The sequence below is a fragment of the Protobothrops mucrosquamatus genome, unplaced genomic scaffold (assembly GCF_001527695.2).
Source record: "Protobothrops mucrosquamatus isolate PMUCROS unplaced genomic scaffold, P.Mucros_1.0 scaffold194, whole genome shotgun sequence".
Classification (NCBI taxonomy): Eukaryota; Metazoa; Chordata; class Lepidosauria; order Squamata; family Viperidae; genus Protobothrops; species Protobothrops mucrosquamatus.
The window spans coordinates 683,673-703,783 of record NW_015386550.1 but is presented as its reverse complement, the minus strand read 5'-3'; the positions used below and the strand labels follow the sequence as shown (position 1 = coordinate 703,783).

Sequence of the window (20,111 nt, the reverse complement as noted above, 5' to 3'; positions counted from 1 at the left end):
ATAATTTTAAAAGTATTTAATTCGAAACACAGCTTGTAATATTTGGTTTTAATTTGGCTTTTATCGGGGTTTATTTTCTGTATTTTTGTATTTTGTAATTTTTTGTATTTTGTGTTTATTATTTGTTTTTAATATGCTGTGAACCGCCCTGAGTCCTATGGGAGAAGGGCGGTATACAAATTAAAATAATAAATAAAAATAAATAAATAAATAAAAGCTTTGCAGTTATGTGAAAATTCCCCCCACACCAATCTCTTGTATTCAGCAAGCAAAAGTTAGCTCAAAATGAGTTCTAAATCTTTAGATGTTTCTTAATATGAAGGAGAAATCAAAATATATCACTAAACTTCTCAAAATACAATGGTTTTCTGCATTGCCACAACAATGTCTAATCAAGACATCTAACTGGATCTATAGGAGGCTCAAATATTAAAGTCCTCTTTTTAGGTACAGAAAAATAAAATAACATATGGCTTTAGCCCCCTGACAGGTGGCATGAACTTTCTGGATTGGCTAGGCATGACATAAATATCTGGAGAATGGCCCTTCCTTAAAGTAAGCAAAGTAGTACTTTACACTTTATTTATTTATTTTATTTATTTATTGGATTTTTACCCCGCCCTTCTCCTTGCGGACTCAGGGCGGCTAACAGCCTGATAAAAACAAATACAAAAAATACCAAAATACTCGCTATATCATCGGGTCTAGAACTTTTAACTAACTTCAGGGACCAGTTATGTATCATATATTCTAGCTTTGGGTATATCCACAATAACCCCATATTAATGTTAATGGGTCCAAAACTATTTCTTGATATTATGATAAATTACGTTTTTTTGTAATAGTCCAGGACATTTTTTTTAACAACAGTGGCCTGCAGTCAAAATGATTCATATATTACACTAAGCTACAGTACACTTGGTGGGTTCACACATCTTGTTAAGCTAAATAAACAAATGTATTATGGGGTTTGAATCACGTCATTTAAATAAGCAAGGCTACCTCATACAATACCATATCTACTTCACATTTTTCCCAGACTGATTAAGAATTTCTGTGTATTAAAATTGCCCCTAATCTTTCTTCTGGCTAGTATTAGAGGTCAGAAAAATGTTGAAAAATATCTTTTGCTTTGAAGATATTTGGTCCTTCCATTTTGTTTTCTGGTCACATATTTTGTGTTTCAAAAATACTTTGGTCAACTTTTAAAATTCAATAACTGACTGATAGAGAAATTACTGTTCCAGTGTATGGCAAATGACAATGGTCTAGAACACTGTAAATGTTAAGTCTTGAAAATGAACTTTAATAAAATGTGCTCCAATAATGCACTGTGACAGCTTTTAGAGAAATCAGCTTCAATTCTCTGATTCTTCCAGGAATGCAGTGAGATACATTCAAGCAGCCTTGAGCCACAGAATAGGCAAGTAGACAGCTTTATGATAAATGGTCCTAGAAATCTAAATTACAACTGCACCAAATGAACAATATGTCCAAATTATTTTGGTGGCTTTTTGTTGTTGTTGTTGCAACGACAGCTGGCAGGAAGGATGTGTTACTATTTTTCTCTATAAAGCGACAGTGACACCTAGTGGGCACAGCACCCCAAGGAAGAAATTAGATTTTAGCTTCAAGGTTGCTGCAGGCAAAATGTCTCTCACCTAAACAACAGAATGGATACATCAAAGAACAATAAAATATCATTTGGTTTCCTCTAAGAAATAGAACAGCAGGACTAAATCCATATATGAAAAGCAATGGTAACACTAAAGAGTCAATGGAAAGCAAAGGTTGATCCCTCCCTTCCTTTTTCAATTCAAATTCTCCTGGAGCTAGAAAAATGCTATTATGACTATTATCATTTAAATTATGTGCATCATTAATTCATACAATGTTTTAAATAGTGGGCAACTTGTTAAGTTCATGCTGCCTTTTGTGCAATGCTCAGTTTAAGCATAAGCTAAATAAGCCATAGTTTAGACCTCACAAAATTTGGCTTTTAAAATGTTATGTAGTTTTTTATGTGTACTGTAATCTAAGGCAGAGATTATAATCTGTTAGAGGAAACCAAGGCAGTCAAATGTTAAATAAGTAATCAGTAAATACATTCATTTGAAAATAAGTTGTATTTTTCACTTTAAATGCCTTGCTATTAAGTAAATAAAAGGCATGTGTATGCTTTCAATTTTTTGTGGCCATCAAAGGTCCTGTTTTGATAAACACCTTAGTCCATCATTTTTCAGACTTGGGGACTTTAAAATGTGTGGACTTTTAACTTCAAGATTGCTGGATGGAGAATGATCAAGGGATGCCAACTAGAGTGACTGTCTCTAACCACTTTTGTCTCCACCTGCCAAGACCGCAGCAGATTATTCATCAAGAATTGTGGGCCTCAAAACTAAAACAAACATAGTAATTATTATTTATTACAACTATCCAGATCCTAGAAGACTCTGGGCAGCTGATAGTATTCTACAAAGAATTTAAAAAAAAACAATTAAAAATCCACAAGAGGCAAGCAGGACAAAAACAACCATGACAATAAAAACAATAAAGACTCCAGCCCCACAATAGAGGCTCCAGGGCCACACTAACCGCAGGCCTGGGAACAGAGCCAGGTGTAATGAGCCTTCTGGAACTCCAGAGAGTGGGTGCCATACATATCTCTGGGAGAGTGCTGTTCCATTTTCCTTCTTCCCCCTGCTTACTCAACTCCATTTGTGCCCTTTGGAGAAAACCGCCTACCCCCCCCCCCCCCACACACACAGCTACAATTCAGGAAAAGAGGCCACTTCTCTGCAGTCAATTTATTTCCTTGTTTGCACCTGATCTCAGTCTTATTAAAAGGGGTGGGGCGGGGTGGGGGTGGGGAATCAATGCTGACCAACTTTTTCCTTTGTAAAAATACATCTTGTACATTTTGAACACCCTTACAATAAATTGCAGCAAATGAATAGCAATCAAAAGTATCAGAGACTCTGGCTTGATGGACAGTAGATATTTCCCATGTAGTACTAACTTTATGCTAGGAACATTTTACCCAGCTTCAGAGCTCTTTCCTATGCAGCCTGCAAGGAAATTGGACTGTGTGTAATTCATCTAAACCAGGTTGGTGTTTTTTTTCAAATTTGGCACCTTTAAGATGTGTAGATTTTTGGCTGGTGAATTCTGGGAGTTGAAGTCCATACATCTTAAAGTAGCTGATACAATGAATGGTGAACAATTAATATTTTCATCAGTTTGTGGTGCTTCCTTGTGGTCAGTATGGAACAGAATGTGAGCTAAATCGCCCTGCTATAGGAAAGTGTTTGAAGAAAACAAGGGAAATATAGAAAATAATAAGAAACAGTCAACTGGTATAGCAAAAAGTTCTTGGTGTCAGCTTTTCATCCCACTGAAAATGATACCACAAAGAGCAAAAAGAGATAGACAGACAATACAATTACTTTACACTGACTTCCTCATTAGTGTTCATAGTAAATACCATTTGTATTCAGTTTCACAGCATATAAATAAGATGGAAAATCACACATGATCATAACTTCTGTGGTTTTTTATAGAGATAGGGATAAATATATTAATGCAAGATCTACTTTGGGATGACCTTTGAAACGGACTTGTCAAGGGCCATGAATAATGGGAGTTGTAACCAAACAATATCTGGATTGCCAGAGTTTTGCAATCTTAAATATTCATCCTTTTTCTGTCTTGATATATCTGATATAAGAAACATCTGTAATATCACCTGCAGTTGTATGCAGTGCTTTTTTTCTTAAAAAAAAAAAAAAAAAGGTGCCGGAACTCACACACGTCATACAACCTGCCTTGCCGACCCTATAAGGTTCCATCCAAAAAAGGTGCCGGAACTCCGTTCTGGGCGTTCTATGAGAAAAAAAGCCCTGGTTGTGTGCATGTAAATCCCACAATGAAAAATGAGGACAGTATACATTACTCTTCATATACTGGCCAGGGGTGTCAAACTGCCGGCCCACAGGCCAGTTTCATCATTCTGAAGCTGTGCCCACCCCATTGCTGGCAATGCAAAAAGAGTCACAATATGTCACAACACATCACATGACGTGGTATACCCAATTGTTTAAAATATGGAATGCAGCCCGCCTACACAGCCAAATATGATACAGTACTGTCAAAAGCACCAATCATTTATCCAAAGAGTTTATATATATAGTAGCTTTCTCAAACTTGATATATTTCAGATAATTTGGACTTCAAAAGGCCATGCTGAATGGGATTTGTACTATAAATAGATCCAATACATCTAGACAGCAGTAGTTGTGATAACTGAAGTACAGTGATCTGTAGCTTATCAGCAGACATAAATTTAGATAAAGGTGGCATTCCAGATTCATTATCATCCCAGGACTGAGATTCAACTCAATTCAAAATCAAGATTTGCTTACTTACTTACTGACCCTCAACTGATTATGGTGATGCTTGTGATCTTTAGTAAGCAAAATTTTAATAGTCAAAATGCTGTTCTTCATACCTACTTATTACATAAATATCCTTCCCTATGTTGCATAGGAAAGCAGAGATTTGTCCTCTTTTGATTTGAAACACTGGAACACAATACACAAGAGTTATTTGCTGCAGTAAAAACATGAAGTATATTTAAGCAACCCATTTTTCTGATTCACACAATGGAGAACTGTAATTTAACTCCACTGTCTGGGTTTGTCCATGCAAAGCTAAAAATGAGGCAGGCTAGTTTGGGTACAAAACAATCAAGAGTGGACCTTATGCCACTTTCAGCATCCACTTTCTTTGTGTTTTTTTTCACAGCAAGCTTTAGAGGTGCCCTTACCTGTGCGACCCAACCCTATTTCTGCTTCTCTTAATACAACAAGCATATATGGAGGCTCCCTTGCCCCATCTGGGAATATCATCTGGTGGATTCCCCTAGGGGTCTTCAACTTTTTTACTCTCTTTGGATAATTCCCCAGCAGTTAAAAAGTCCGGAGTCTGGTAGCAACTTTTCCAACTGACCAATTATATTAAAAGAATACATTTTTTTCTGAGCTGCAGATCACTTCATCTGACAAGCAGCTGTTTTTTTTAACCATCAGAGTGATACAGTTCCCTTCCAAGAGTTCTTATAAACTTTAAATAATACCACTGAACCATCCTGCCTCGTTAAACAAATGTAAATACATCAATTCTGCCAAATTTATCATATTTATTTATTAATCTAATTTATATAGCCATTCTCACAAATGTGGCTGCAGGTGGCATACAATACAATCGTACCAAACAGATCTAGACCTGTGTCTTTCAAATTTGCTTGGCAACTTCAAAATATATGGACTTCCCAGAATTTGACAGCCATTCGCTAAGTTTGAAGAAGACTGGTCCAGGCAAGGTTATTCTGATTCCACTCAAATTCCAAAGGCCGGCACAGTTACAAACGCCCCAGGAACGAACTATGGTACAACTGAAACTAAATGTCTATAAAAAAGCACCTTTGGGACAACTGAAACTAAGTACCAATAAAGGAGAAATTTGTAGCTGAGGGTTGAAATGAGGGGTCTTTTGCGCTCTCTGAGCTTGTTTGCTTTCTTGCAGATATTTCATTACCCAAACTAAGTAACATGATCAATTGTAGCAAGGATGATGCTACCTAGTTTGGGTAATGAAACGTCTGCAAGAAAACAAACAAGCTCAGAGAGCACCAAGGAACCCTGAAACTAAGCAACAGCAGAAGCACAATATCTCTCGCGCAGCCGCATTGCCGGAGTAACAGAACAACCAATCCTTTCATCCTACGTCGTCACTAACGCGAGCACTGATTACGCCAATGCTCCTGATTGGAGCGCAGAAAAGAGCTAGAGGTGTGGCTACGGACGGAGGCGGAACCCGGAAATGAGTGCTCTGGATGGCTGCGGTGCGGTGTATTCGGGAGCCTCGATAGCGAACGCTTCGTAGATGCAGCGCTCACTCTACTCGCTGGGCTGCTTCTTGTTGTGGGTGCTGCACTTGCCTGGGCAACCCTCCCTTGCAGCCGGGAAGGAAGTTGACGTCAACTATTATAGGTGAGCCGGACAGGGATCCTGGGTCCAGGAGCTCTGCTTCCCGATCGTCTCGAGGAAGGCAGGTCTCCCTGAGTTACCCTTTCGTCGGCTTTAAGGCAGGCAGGCAGGCAGGCAGGACTTGATCTCGTAAAGCTCCTTGGCTCCTCTTGTTGGAAGGGCAAAGTGGATCTGCAAATGCCCCAGTTGTTTCTTTGAAGTTGCAAAGAAATGTGTATGATGCCTTTACAAAAGGGGGTGGGCCGTTGATTAAGTAAGTAATAATGATAAAGTTGGAAGGGACCTCGGAGGTCATCTAGTCCAACCTCCTGCTCAGGCAGGAAACCCTATACCATTTCGGACAAATGGCTGTCCAGTTTCTTCTTAAAAACTTCCAGTGTTGGAGCATTCACCACTTCTGGAGGCAGGTTGTTCCACTGGTTAATTGTTCTAACTGTCAGGAAGTTTCAAAAACTGGGGAAAAGCTCTTTTCAGATATTCAACCAGATAGAGATCCCAGTCTGCCATATGGTAGCTTGTAGGAGGCTATAAGTGCAATGAAAGTAAGCTCATCGTACTACTGCTATTCACTTAAAACTTTTTTTTTTGGCCTGAAATCTAATTTTGTCTTCTGAAACTTATTGTCTAGAGTACATTGCCTTCTGGCAGGACACTGACTGAGACATAAGGTTTACCAATTAAAAATTGAGGTAAAAGGAAGAAAAAAATAGAAAGAGGAGGAAAGATATTATACAGGTAGTCCTCGACTTACAGTTCATTTAGTGACCATTCAGAGTTACAACAGCACTGAAAAAGTGACTTATGACCATTTTTCATACTTATGACCATTGCAGCATCCCCATGGTCATGTGATCAAAATTCAGATGCTTGGCAACTGGACCATATTTATGACGGTTGCAGTGTCCTGGGGTCATGTGATCAGCTTTTGTGACCTTCTGACAAGCAAAGTCAATAGGGAATCCAGATTCACTTAACCACATCATTAACTTACCAAATGCAATGATTCACTTAACAACTGTGGCAAGAAAAGTCATAAAAAGGGGCAAAAATCACTTTACTTAACAACATAAATTTTGGACTCAATTGTGGTCATAACTCAAGGACTACCTGTAATGCTAAGATTCTATTATATTGTAACGTGTTTTCCTATCTGATGGGCAAATCTAATTTTTCCTTGCTGGTTAAAAGCATGTTTTAGAACTCTTGCTTTCATCCAGCAGCCCATATCTGATATTTCATGATACAGGAAGAAAACCAGATCTCTCTCATGAGAGAATCTTAACTTTGGGACTCATTCCCGAGAGAAGCACAGCTATTCCCCTTGTGGAATTTTAAATGACAAAAACATGTTTGTTCATGCAGGCCTTTGAAAGAGAATTTGCTCATAGTATTTTTTTTTCCTGCTTGAAAATGTCCTTAGTATTTTTTTTCCAGTTCTGTGATTTGGTATTGAAATTATTATGCTATTAAGGTATACTTTCTTTTTTTAAAAAAAATATTCCCTGTAATAAAATTGGGATTTGGGGAGAGAAAGTTTGGTATGTAAAATATTATGTTTACCACGGCACATAAACCTATATAGCAGTGGTGGCGAACCTATGGCACGCGTGCCAGAGGTGGCACTCAGAGCCCTCTCTGTGGGCACGCGTGCCGTGCCCCAGAGATGGTGAGGGACTGGCCCCCGCCATCCTGGCCCCGCCCACCCAGTCTGCCATAACCACTGAGGCCACGCCCACCCGGCACCCGTTGATAAATAAGTGGGTTTTGGGTTGCAGTTTGGGCATTGGGTCTCTAAAAGGTTCGCCATCACTGCTATATAGTTATCCATCTACCAATATTAAGCTAATTTTTAGTTCAGTGACAAATGCATTCCTTTTTGTCACCTTATAATCCCTGCACTTCCTACTAAACCAGAGTTGTTTTTTTGCTAGAAGTAGATATTGGTAATTGCTTGGTTTCTGGCTCATGAATGGAATTAGGTTATTTTCATTTTTGCTGTGAATGGAATTGCCACATCCAAGCGACTACTTTTTATACATATATCTTGCAGCAGACACTATTTTAAAAGTTGAATTCATTCTAAGGAAAGCTTAATCAGGGGTACTTATTACATCAACCATGCTGTTTTAAATCATATTATTCCTACTGAGTCTCTGTTATAATTTGTTGAACAAGCAATGTTGCGAACTCAGTTAAAAGCAATTAAGGTGCACTAAATGTATTGATGCTAAAAGATAATGAAATTTTAACCTCAGTAGTGTGAACTTAACTGCAAAGAATTAACATTTAGCATGGGGAATTCAAGATTTCAGATAGCATTAAGCTAAAACAGTAACTCTGGACACCAATACTTTCACCCCAAAGGTTCTTTAATTCAAAAGATATGTCATATAACAGAAATACTTCATCCTGTCCAACCCCTTGTATGCATTCCAATACATATATCAGTTTGAACTGTGATTGTATTTTTGTTGTAATATATTAAATGAAGGGATGATTTGCATAAATCTATAAAGAGGACTTATAACTTCTCTTTAGGCTTCTTTCTTTTCCACTTCAGTAGCAATCCTGTCAATAACCCAGTTTGTATTTCAGTTGTTTCTGAATCTCTGATTTAAATGTAGTCCTGAAAAATTCTTCATTACTCTTAATTTTGTGATATGAAAGCAGGATGATAAGGAATAGCCATGTTTGAAACACTGTTTGTTACATACAATATAGCTTTTATGTTGTGCATTTAAGGTGGTAGACTTTTATATTTGAATTGGTCTTTAAGTATGAAGTACTTAGAAACACTGAAAGCATGCTAGCATTTTGAGGGAAAACAATGCTTTGTATTAGTCATGTTTAGTAAGGTTACTAAACATGTATCTTTTCTTCCTTAGAGACCGAGTCAAGTCCATGTTTTATCATGCTTATGATAACTATCTGGTAAATGCCTTTCCCTACGATGAGCTGCGCCCTCTGACATGTGACGGGCAGGACACTTGGGGAAGGTACTGGGAAATCAATATCATTGATCACTTATGAAATTTTGAAGTAGCAGCTTGTTACAGAACATCTCAACTTGCTATCAAGCCAAAGGGCATATTTACTTTTAAATTGCATGCATGTTAAATTAAGTAATTTCATTGGTCTGTCTAATCATTTTCCCTTTGTGGAGGCCATAGGTGGTTCTCGGGCTATATGCATATACAAAAGAAAATGGAGCTTGTAGCAAAGAAAACAACATATTTGCATCTTCACAGAGAAACTTTAGACTAGTCTTTCCCAACCTGGGCAAATTTATAGATTTCAGTTCCATAGGTTTTTAGCAACAATCATGCTGCCTGCACAATCCTGAAAATTGAAGTTCACACACCTAGAAAAATCTAAGTTAGGGGAAGCTGATATTAAGCCAAGAACCACATAGAACCACAATGAAAACAAGAGAGCATCTCATTAATAGTAGCTCTGGTGGAGTGGATTAGAAAGAGCCAGGTTTAAATCCACCCTAAGCCATGGAAGCTTACTGGTTGATCTTGTGCCATTCACTCTCTCAGGCTAACCTCCCTCACAGGATATTTGGGGAAAAATTGGAGAGGGTATTACATATGCCCTTTCTGTAGGACTGTACTGGGTCATGAAAGAAAGATGATATATAAATCCAATAAAGCAGAAGCAGCGTAGGTGGTTGAGATTATCTGTGAATATGACATTCGTTATATAAAGGCCTTTTGAGCCTGTCACGCACAAAATCCTGCATAAAAAGGCTGGAATAGTTGGCTTGGACACCTAAGTGTCCAAGCCAGCTATTCCAGGCTTTTTGTGCAGTGAACCTATAGTATTTGTTTATAAAGTGAGTCCCCCCGTAATGCATTGACTCGTGACAATTTCTTCAAATGTATAATTTCATACATGAATGTTACGTAAAAAACATATTTTATTGTGAGGTAATCTCAGAGAAATTGTTCTATGATTTCTTATTTGGAAAGTTGAGCAGATTGAAACTGTCCAAAATTTATTCATGCAACAACATGTGGATTGTTTTTCTGACAATAGCTAAGATTAAAATGTGTGTATATCATGTTATGTATATGTCCCCTTCCCTCAAGCCATTGCTTTTTTTTCTCATGGTTTCTTTTTCAGTTTTTCTCTCACATTGATTGATGCTCTGGATACACTACTAGTAAGTATTGATAATGACTTCATTATCATTATTCATTCGTTTTCATTAATTTTCTATGCATATCCTTGAATAACAAAGAATAGCTTTTGTTCTCCATGCTTGTTGTTTCTGTTTCTGTTTCTCCATTTGGGAGATTAAGAATGATGCATTTTCCATACATCTTGAAAGTTCACATCCAGAAGGCATGAAGGAGTTAAAAGCCACATTCAATCCCTGCTCATCACACAGGAGTATGAAAAGATGGCTTATGGCTATGCAGTGTTTTGTATCTTGTAATGTTTCCTTATCCTTTAATAAGATTATATTTTACGAATCATTATTTTTTTTCAGATTTTGGGGAATGTGTCTGAATTCCAGCGAGTTGTTAGTGTATTGCAGGAGGGTATAAATTTTGATATTGATGTAAATGCTTCTGTCTTTGAAACCAATATCAGAGGTGAGTTGACAAAGAATCTTGCAAGGTAATGTGGATTATGTCTGAATTGCAATATGGGTTCTAAAAGAAGATTCTAAAACTTCCTATACTAAGAGCAGGAAAAGACTAGTTTTCATCTCCTGCCATAAACATCCAGCAGCCTTCTCAAACTTGGTGGCTATCAGATATTTTAGAGTCAGTTTCTATAATCGTTAGCCAGCACAGCTATTGGATTCTGAGAGAAAAATTCCAGCACATATGGAACATACAAAGTTAGAAAATGACGCCTGTTAGAAATCTTTGGTGTAATCTAGTAAATTGCTTTTACATTTGTCTGATTTTTCAAAATGTTTGTTCTTCATTTGTGGCTTTTGAAATGAGTAAGCATAATGAAATGGCAATTTTTTCATAAAAATTTCCTTTGCAGTGATCAAAGGAAAAATTGTTGCAGAGTTAAAAGTTATAGTATCACTTCAGAAAAGTAGAATTGAATGCCTTGCTCTTCTATCTTTATTGAAAAGCGGGGGACATTTGCAGGCCTCAGTGCCTCTTTGGCCATGACAAAACTGAAAGTCAGCTGTATGTATATCCTTTGTCATTGACACAATCCATTGTTTCTAAATAAGCTTGATCTGCATTTGTAGTGGTTGGCGGCCTCTTATCTGCTCATTTGCTGTCAAAGAAGGCTGGTGTTAAAGTAGAAGCAGGATGGCCATGTTCTGGTCCCCTCTTGAGGATGGCAGAAGATGCTGCTCGAAAACTTTTGCCAGGTGAGCATTCTTGCTGAAGCTTATTTCTTGTGTTTCCCACACACACATACACCCGTAGTAGGCTACATGCCACATGAATAGAATAGAGTTGTAATACGTACTAGAAATTCCTAAAGTTTCCCAGTAGTTCACTAGATACCAAATAGAAAGAGATGGCCATGTCATTGTTTGAAAATCAAGAATTGTGGCCCTGACGTATACTGGAAAAAAATGTTACTAAAAGTTGACATGGACTGACATATCTGCTAGGTTTATAAATGGGTTAAATAGTTGTACAGTAGTGTTGCGTATCAAGTCTGTTCTTTCAATCCTGCTCTAGAGTAACTCTATAATAGTGATTAAAAAGTATCAATCACCAGAGTGGGCAACTCATCAGCTGCATTCAACCCCAGTCAAAGCTAAAATAGCTTTGTTGAACCTTGGTGGAAAGTGGGTCAAGATAACAGTATTGTTACTTAAATAACTTTCCAAAAAGGGAATTAAAAAACATTCTGCAAATATTTACCTCCAGTGATATCAAATCCTTGACTGTATCGTAGTAGCAGTTAAAGTAATGGATAAATACATAAATGTTCATTTTGGAGAAAAATAGTTATCCCCACATACAGAAACCACTAATTTGTGTGAATATTTTACATTTAATTCGTCTAATTTGTTGTGGAAACTAAAACCTGCCTTGGCTTTCTTTTAGTGAAAGGAAGGGACAGTTTTATACCAGAAACAGATTACTGGCTTCTGTATCTTTGAAAACATAGAGTCCATGCTGCCTTGATTAATAGCAGCCCGTATAATTTGAGCCAATGTGTTGCTTTATAAAACATATTGTGGTGCATTTATAGGGTAGAAAGTTGGCCTTGATAATACTTTTTCAACCCCTGTAAATATTTAATAATATTCAAAACTTTGTTTTGAAGCCTTTCAGACTCCAACTGGAATGCCATATGGAACAGTAAATTTACTACATGGAGTAAATCCTGGAGAGACACCAGTTACTTGTACTGCTGGGATTGGTACATTTATAGTGGAATTTGCTACCTTAAGTTATCTTACAGGGGATACGGTATTTGAAGATGTTGCCAGAAAGGCTCTTAAGACCCTCTGGAAAAATCGTTCTGAAATTGGCTTGGTGAGTAGAAAGCCCCATTTCATTTCAGTCCATTATTTGTAGCTTAATCTAAACAAAGATCTAGCACAAAGGTCCCCAACCCTGGTCTGTGGACTGACACAGGATCGCGACATGCCAGAAACCGGGCCACACAAACAAGGAAGCCCCTTCCACAGGATGAAGGCAGAATGTGAAACCACATCCCCTCCAATCTACAGAAAAATCTCTCTCATTGAACTGGTCCCTGGTGCCCAAAAGGTTGGAGGCCCCTGGTCTAGCATTTAGATAAATTTACCATGGTGAAATTCTGCAAATATAGTACTAAGTATTGTATCTAAAGATCCCTTCAGAGAATAGATTTTTTAGGCTTTGTTAGATTTTTAAGCTTTGTAAAGTAGTAAGTGTACAATATACAACTAGGCCTCATTTTAATGGATCATCTGGGGAAAATGAGTCAGCTATTCCTTTTCTGAAGAGAAAAGGATAATATTCCTAATATTCCCCAAAATAAGAAAAGTATATTATCACTGTGCTTTATATTATTTCTGTAATGACATTACACAAATGTGAACTGATGCAAATGAGGCATTTTGTGTCATTTACATAATCTTATATGTAAAAATGAGATAAATAACTGCGACTGTTGTAAAATTAATATAAATTTAATTGCTTCTGCTGGGCATCATCAGATACAATTGATCTGTACATGATTTTGAGATGTCCAGAATTATTTGTAATTGGTTGCATCCAAAATCTATTAAATGGAAGTTTGTTAAATCAGGATTTTATTCTAATAATAAAACATTATTCTTTGAACATTCTTCAAATAGCATAAAACTTCAGGACAAATAAATCATAATAAAACAAATTTAAAATGCTGATTAAATAAAAATAAGAATATTTTTACTTTTCATTTAAAAAAACCCTGTAATGTCATCTCCACTCAAGCTTCTTTAGTTACTCCTCCTCTAAAATTAGGGGATTGCACAGTACAGAAGATGTTTTTTGCCCCCAAATCACATGGTCAGACCTTCCCAACCAGGTTCTTTTCAGACATAGTCTATAACTCCTATTATCCTAATTTGCATAGCTAATGCATGATTGGATCATAGATCATATCTAGAGCGTGACCATATATAGGAAAGTTGGCCTATATCAAAAGCAAAGAAATAATAGTATGGGCAACTTTATAGTAATTGTTCATTAGAATAGTTTGAGTTGTTTTTTTAATTGCCTGGCTGGAGTATGTCATATCTTAATTACTGAAATTGGGGGGAAAAACTATTATATTCTGTTAATTCATCCAGACAATTTCATTAAAAGAAAACTTGAAAAACTGATATTGTCAAAAATCATTTCATCACATTCTTACAAATTAGCTTTAATTTTCTCAGGAATTAAATCATCTTTTCTGATTCTATTTGTTTCTGATATGCATAGTTTCCTTGAAAATTAATATAATGCAGAATTTAAAATGGTTATTAGTGAAATCTGTACTGAAGCATCAGTTTATCCCAAAGAATTCCTAGACTGAGCATATTCTTTTACAATGTACTTTTGTAAAATGAAGCTAAAGAGAAGACATTTAAAATCGATAAGATTTTAACCCAAGATTCTAAACCAAGATTTAATTCTTAACAGTTACAATGGCACAATGAAAATGCTGTTTAAATATATATATTAAGCTTGCATTGATTAGCAAAACAACTTTTGTTGAATGGAAAGGAAATGCAATCTTAGCCAGAACCTTTAATAACTTGAGTTTTTCCCTCTCAGGTAGGTAATCACATTGATGTGATAACTGCCAAGTGGGTAGCCCAGGATGCTGGGATTGGAGCAGGAGTAGATTCCTATTTTGAATACCTTGTTAAAGGAGCCATTCTGCTGCAGGATGAGGAGTTGATGTCCATGTTTCTAGGTAAGTTCCTATGGTTGTGTGATATGTACTTCAGTTTATCTATACCAGGGATCGTCAACCTTAAACACTCAAAGAGCCACTTGGACCCGTTTCCCACGGAACAGAAAATACTGGGAGCCGTAAAACTTGCGCGCGCACCGGAGGAGGGGGCTTGATTGAAAGAGTTTAATTAAAAAGAAATAGAGGCTGCTGTCAGCTGGCCTCACACTGTTCTCCGACAAGCTGACACACATTCTTATTGGGCTGGCTCTCTCCTGCCCTTGGTCTGCCAGTCCTCTTCCCCCACTCAGTGTGAGTGTGTGTGTGTGTGTGTGAGAGAGAGAGAGAGAGAGAGAGCTGCTGCTTTCTGCTGCTTCCTGCAGAGACGCAGCAAAGGCAGGAGCCCCGCCCAATAAGCTTGTCAGAGAACAGTGTGAGGCCACTCTCTTTTTTACACACACACACACACACATGCACGCACAGAGAGAGAGAGAGAGAGCAATAATCTTTCATAAATGCATTAGAAATATCTCCTACAAACCCAGAATTTCCTTAGTGTATATGTGTATGAATATACACTAGTGTGTGTGTGTAAAAGAGAGGGGGGGGGGAGAAGGGAAGGGAAGCACAAGTGCCTCTGTCTCTCTCTCTCTGCAAATGGCGGAGGAGGACTGGGAGCTGCAGGAGAAGGCTCAAAGAGCCACATCCGGCTCCGGAGCCATGGGTTGCCAACCCATGATCTATACACTTAATATGGGTTAAGAAACCAAAGACAAAACTTCTAGGAAAAGTATATATCTGTTATATGTTTCTCATTATACCTTAGTCACTCAAAACCAGATGGCATTTTCTTAATTTTCCGATCTTCTTTCCCTATCTCCCAATTATTGGCCATCTAAACCTTTTAAACATTCAATGCTAATGTGTAGATACAGTAATTGTGAACCTGTACCTGCCTTAACGTCTTGCAAGATATCTTAGATAAGATTTATGTACATAAACAGCAGTGAGACAAATAGCTACATTCACTATATAGTTAACCTGATCTTGGTTACATATATCAGCTTTAAAGATACCTTATGTTTTGTCCTTTTCTTTCTGGAATAGCATCTGTCTTGAAAATTTCTGGGTAGTGAGCAGCATTTATACTAATTTTGGATCTTTATGCTACTGTTCTTTTGTTTAAGCATAAAAGGAAAATAATACATTAAATATTCAATATATATTACATTTTATCAAAAGATAAATTTGAAAAGATGTACAATAAAATATTTATTAGATGTTACTAGAAATTCAAATAGAAATTAGAATATGTATGAATGGAGAATATGAAAGAGTTTTCACTTCTGAAACTTAATTTCAAACCCAACAGTTGTCATTGGTTTTACCTTTCCTTTCACTTTAGATTATAACAAAGCTATAAAAAACTACACAAAATTTGATGATTGGTATTTGTGGGTTCAAATGTACAAAGGAACTGTCTCAATGCCAGTTTTTCAATCTTTGGAGGCTTTCTGGCCTGGTTTACAGGTAATGATTGCTCTAAAATTCATTATCATAGTTAAAATATATATGTATAATTTTTATTAGAGTGTCTGATGCTATAGATTGTGTTTTAAATATAAATTGAGTCATCTCATCCTAAACATAAATATTAAATATAATTTTAATTTTACAATTATAATGCCAGATGTCTGTTGCCTTTCTACCAAAGTGTGCCCCGCTTTTCTCATGAAGAATCCAGTGAAAGTATTCTTGGATAGAAATAAATTATTTTTAAAAAACTGTTAAACCCAACTATCTAAGTACTGTATGTCTTTTGACACTTTTTAAAAATCCTAATTTGCTTTCTAATGCCATCATTTATCATCTTGGGAGATCCTAATGTGTAGTTGTATTATTTGCTAAAAGAAAAAAATATATATTACATAATTGTTTTTCCCAGAGCCTTATTGGAGACATAGATAGTGCAATGCGAACATTTCTCAATTATTACACTGTTTGGAAACAGTTTGGTGGGCTGCCTGAGTTCTACAATATCCCCCAGGGCTACACAGTGGAAAAGCGTGAGGGATACCCACTTCGACCTGGTAAATATGAACATATCAGAAGTCCTTTTGCAATGTGCCTTGGTCGTCTTACAGTAAAAAGCCAAGTCTTCCTCAAATTAGCCTCCACTCCTTGGTGACAATATGGACATTTTTTGGCAGTAATGCAGAAATTGTTTACTACCTTCCTCTAGAATGCTTTTTTTAAATTTATGAATCTAGTCAATAGCTCTGGAATTTCTGGGTAAATCCCCATAGAGTACTAACCTGATTTGACTTAGTCCATAATATTGGTGCTATACTTTACTTTTAAGTGGCTCAAAGCCCAAATGGTTCAAATAAATTTATTCTCTATTCTGGCTCAAGGTAGCTAAACAACAGCTTTTCACTTATACAGAATAACAAGTGAAATGTGCATAAATGAAAATATGCTCCTTTATATCAAGCTTAAGCTAGTAAGAAAGTACTATATTGAATAGTTTTGTGTTGAATTGTGTTTATAAGACTGAGCAATTAATATTTGGGGCATTATATACTATTGTTGTTATTTAGGGGTTTTTTTATCCTGCTTTTACTATTTTATAAGTAATTCAAAGCAGCAAACATACATAATACTGGTCCTCATCCTATTTTCCCCACAAAAACAATTCTGTGAGGTGAGTTGGGCTGAGAAAGATTAACTGCCCAAAAGCCACCCAACCAGCTTTCATGCCTCTAAGGCAGTACTGGAACTCACAATCTCCTGGTTTCTAGGCCAGCATTTTAACCACTGTACCAAACTGGCTATTATATTTATTACATTCAGTACGTGCATATTCAGGAAATATTCATTTCTTTTGTCTGTGGCTTTGCAGAACTAATAGAGAGCGCAATGTATCTGTATCGTGCTACACAAGATCCAACACTTTTAGAGCTGGGCAGAGATGTGGTGGAGTCAATAGAAAAAATCAGCAAAGTTGAATGTGGCTTTGCAACAGTTAAGTGTTTCTCCCAAACTTTTTTTTTTTTTGGTAGGGTGGGAATATTGGGGGTCAGTTTATTCCTTGCAAGTCTTCCTTGTTACCAACAAAAGCATCTTCTTGCTTATTCTATAGTATGTAAGCAGTTTGAATTCTGATTCTATTGTAGAAATACCAGAATTGCCCCAGAAATTTGCCATTAATCCAACTTCAATCAGTTGGGAATATGCTAGTGCTATATGGCAAGTTTTCACATCTCAACATAACCACTTCTTTGCTTTTATTTTAAAGATCAAAGACCTAAGAGATCACAAATTAGATAACCGTATGGAGTCCTTCTTCTTGGCTGAAACAGTGAAATATCTGTATCTATTGTTTGATCGTGACAACTTCATTCATAACAATGGATCATCCTTTGATGTCTTACTGACACCATATGGAGAATGTATTCTTGATGCTGGGGGATATATTTTCAACACAGAAGCCCATCCTATAGATCCTGCTGCCCTCCACTGTTGCCGGAATCAAAAAGAAGACCAATGGGAAGTTGAAAACTTAATGAGGGAAGTCTACTCTTTGAATAAGAGTAAGAAGTTCACTTTCATAAGAACTTCAGGTAAAATGGGAAAAAGACAAAAAGATTCTACTGATATTTCCTCTGAAGATTACAAGAGACAAGTAGGCTCAGACCAGAAAGAAAAAAGGATGGTCCCGTTACTGAGCTGCCCCAGTCAACCATTCAACTCAAAACTAGCTGTTATGGGACAGGTTTTCTTTGACAATGCATGATTTCTTTTCTGAAATTCAAATGGGTTGAAATCAGTAAACTTGAATTTTATTTGCATTTTGGTCACTGTTTCCCTGGGAATACACAACATCATGCTATAGGAATCTGTAGTTTCTCAAAGCAGGATACATTTTGTTGACGTGGATCCACTTTGGAAAGCAAAAGTATTTGAAAATGAAAAATTAGTTACAATGTTTTCTGATTTTACTGGGCCCTGATTCCTCTTGCATTCCTTGTTTTTAGTAGTTTTCTGAACCAAGGAAAATAAAAGACAAAGATGTCTGGTTTATAGGTAGTGCTGCAAGGTGAGCACTGTAATGGTGTTTAAAAATTTATCATGGGCTACTTCAATAACATTTGAATAATGATAGCAAGGGTGTTTTTTCAGTGATGGTCAGTCAATTATGGATCTAAATTCTTTGAACAGAACAATTTCTTTGCACATAATGAACAGATGGCATTGAATATAGTAGAGGAATCTCACTGAAGAAAGAAGGATAAGTAGACAAGCTTCACTAGATTTTTCTCTCTCTCCATAAATTACCTCATAAGCAAACAGAGTTGCCGGAGGGAAAAAAATTAAAGAGGCAGCAAGGAATTGCAAGACTGCTGTTTCATGCGTATGCAGGAAGATATTTTAAAAAATCTTTTTTTATTTTTTTGCATTTTCACTTTTCTACTCCTGAACAATTAAAAATTTTAGACATGAGTATATGCTTATTCTGTATGAGGTAAAACTGTATTTTCAACTTCTCACATTTGTTATGTCACAATATTGGTAAGTTATTTTTATATTTTTGGCAAATGTGTCCTGCTTAAATTATAAATGAATGTTGAAAGTGCTACAAACACTTAAATATTCAAAATGTGATGCTTCGTATTGGCAGTTTACCTAGGATGATTTTTCTTATGAAAAATCATAAAAGCTCCTGTTATGGGTGTTCTAATTATGTAAAATGAATTTGTGTCTTCCTTTTCATTTTACCAATGTTTTTTATCAATATAAAGGAGCAATTAAGACTGATATAGCTAAGAATCTACCTCTTGCTATTTTTGAATGAATGTTTTGGCACAAATTGAGAGAGATTATCTGTGAGATTTAGGATCTCTTCCTTCATGAAATCCCATTAAAGGACTGCCAACATGGGCCTCATCCATTTGTGTAAATTTCAGAAGATCTCAAACTATGCTCAATAGGGTTGCACAGAGATCCAGATCTGAAAGACAAAACAGGATGTTGTGTGTGCATGAATAAACACATACTATCAGTTGTTAAATGCTGTCAGTGAAATGTGCCCTTTCTGAAATCATGTCAGTTGCAAATACTACTGTGCGAGCTCAAGAATGTAAGTATTCTGACAGTTTGCCCACCAAACATGAAGAAATCTGCAGATTCAGAGATGCTAAATTCCACCTTCCAAATTAAATGTTTATATACTATAATTGGTTTCTTAAGATTTGATTTCATTGTTATTCATTCTTAAGCATGGTAAAACTATTAATATAACCTTGGTGAGCTTCTGAATGTTATAAGTAAACAAGAGTAAACAAGATCTAAAGCTGGGGCAAAAAAAGATGGAAATTAAATGGGAGATAGTTCTGAAATAATTGATTTAAAAGCGGGGAAAGAATTTGTTTCATTTTATGTTATATATAAAATCTTGGACAATATCCAAGCAACAAGTTATTCTTTCTACACTAAAAGATATCAACAAATGTTTCTGCAAAATGCACTACGTATGTTATTCATGTTTCTTCTTTAGTATTAGGAGTAATTCATTCTGAATAATCACTACAAATGCTGTATAATGGGAACATGAGCTTTACGGTACTGGAAATGGCATTGTAATGTGGAGGTGCGCAATATAAACACAATTCTTCCAATTTATCAAATTTATACAACACCCATCTCACC

At 36.5% G+C, this 20,111-nt stretch overlaps 1 protein-coding gene across 1 annotated transcript; it reads left to right on the top strand.

Annotated features, from left to right (window-relative positions):
* Window positions 1-5,878: 5,878 nt before the first annotated feature.
* LOC107285582 (ER degradation-enhancing alpha-mannosidase-like protein 2) lies at window positions 5,879-19,340 on the top strand. The gene is made up of 11 exons (XM_015813785.1): window positions 5,879-6,050; window positions 8,933-9,043; window positions 10,176-10,215; window positions 10,546-10,651; window positions 11,275-11,400; window positions 12,315-12,526; window positions 14,282-14,423; window positions 15,808-15,932; window positions 16,348-16,492; window positions 17,305-17,426; window positions 17,701-19,340. Exons 1-11 carry the CDS (start codon window positions 5,944-5,946, stop codon window positions 18,196-18,198), a joined length of 1,734 nt encoding a protein of 577 aa, XP_015669271.1. The 5' UTR covers window positions 5,879-5,943; the 3' UTR covers window positions 18,199-19,340.
* The last annotated feature ends 771 nt before the right edge of the window (window positions 19,341-20,111 follow it).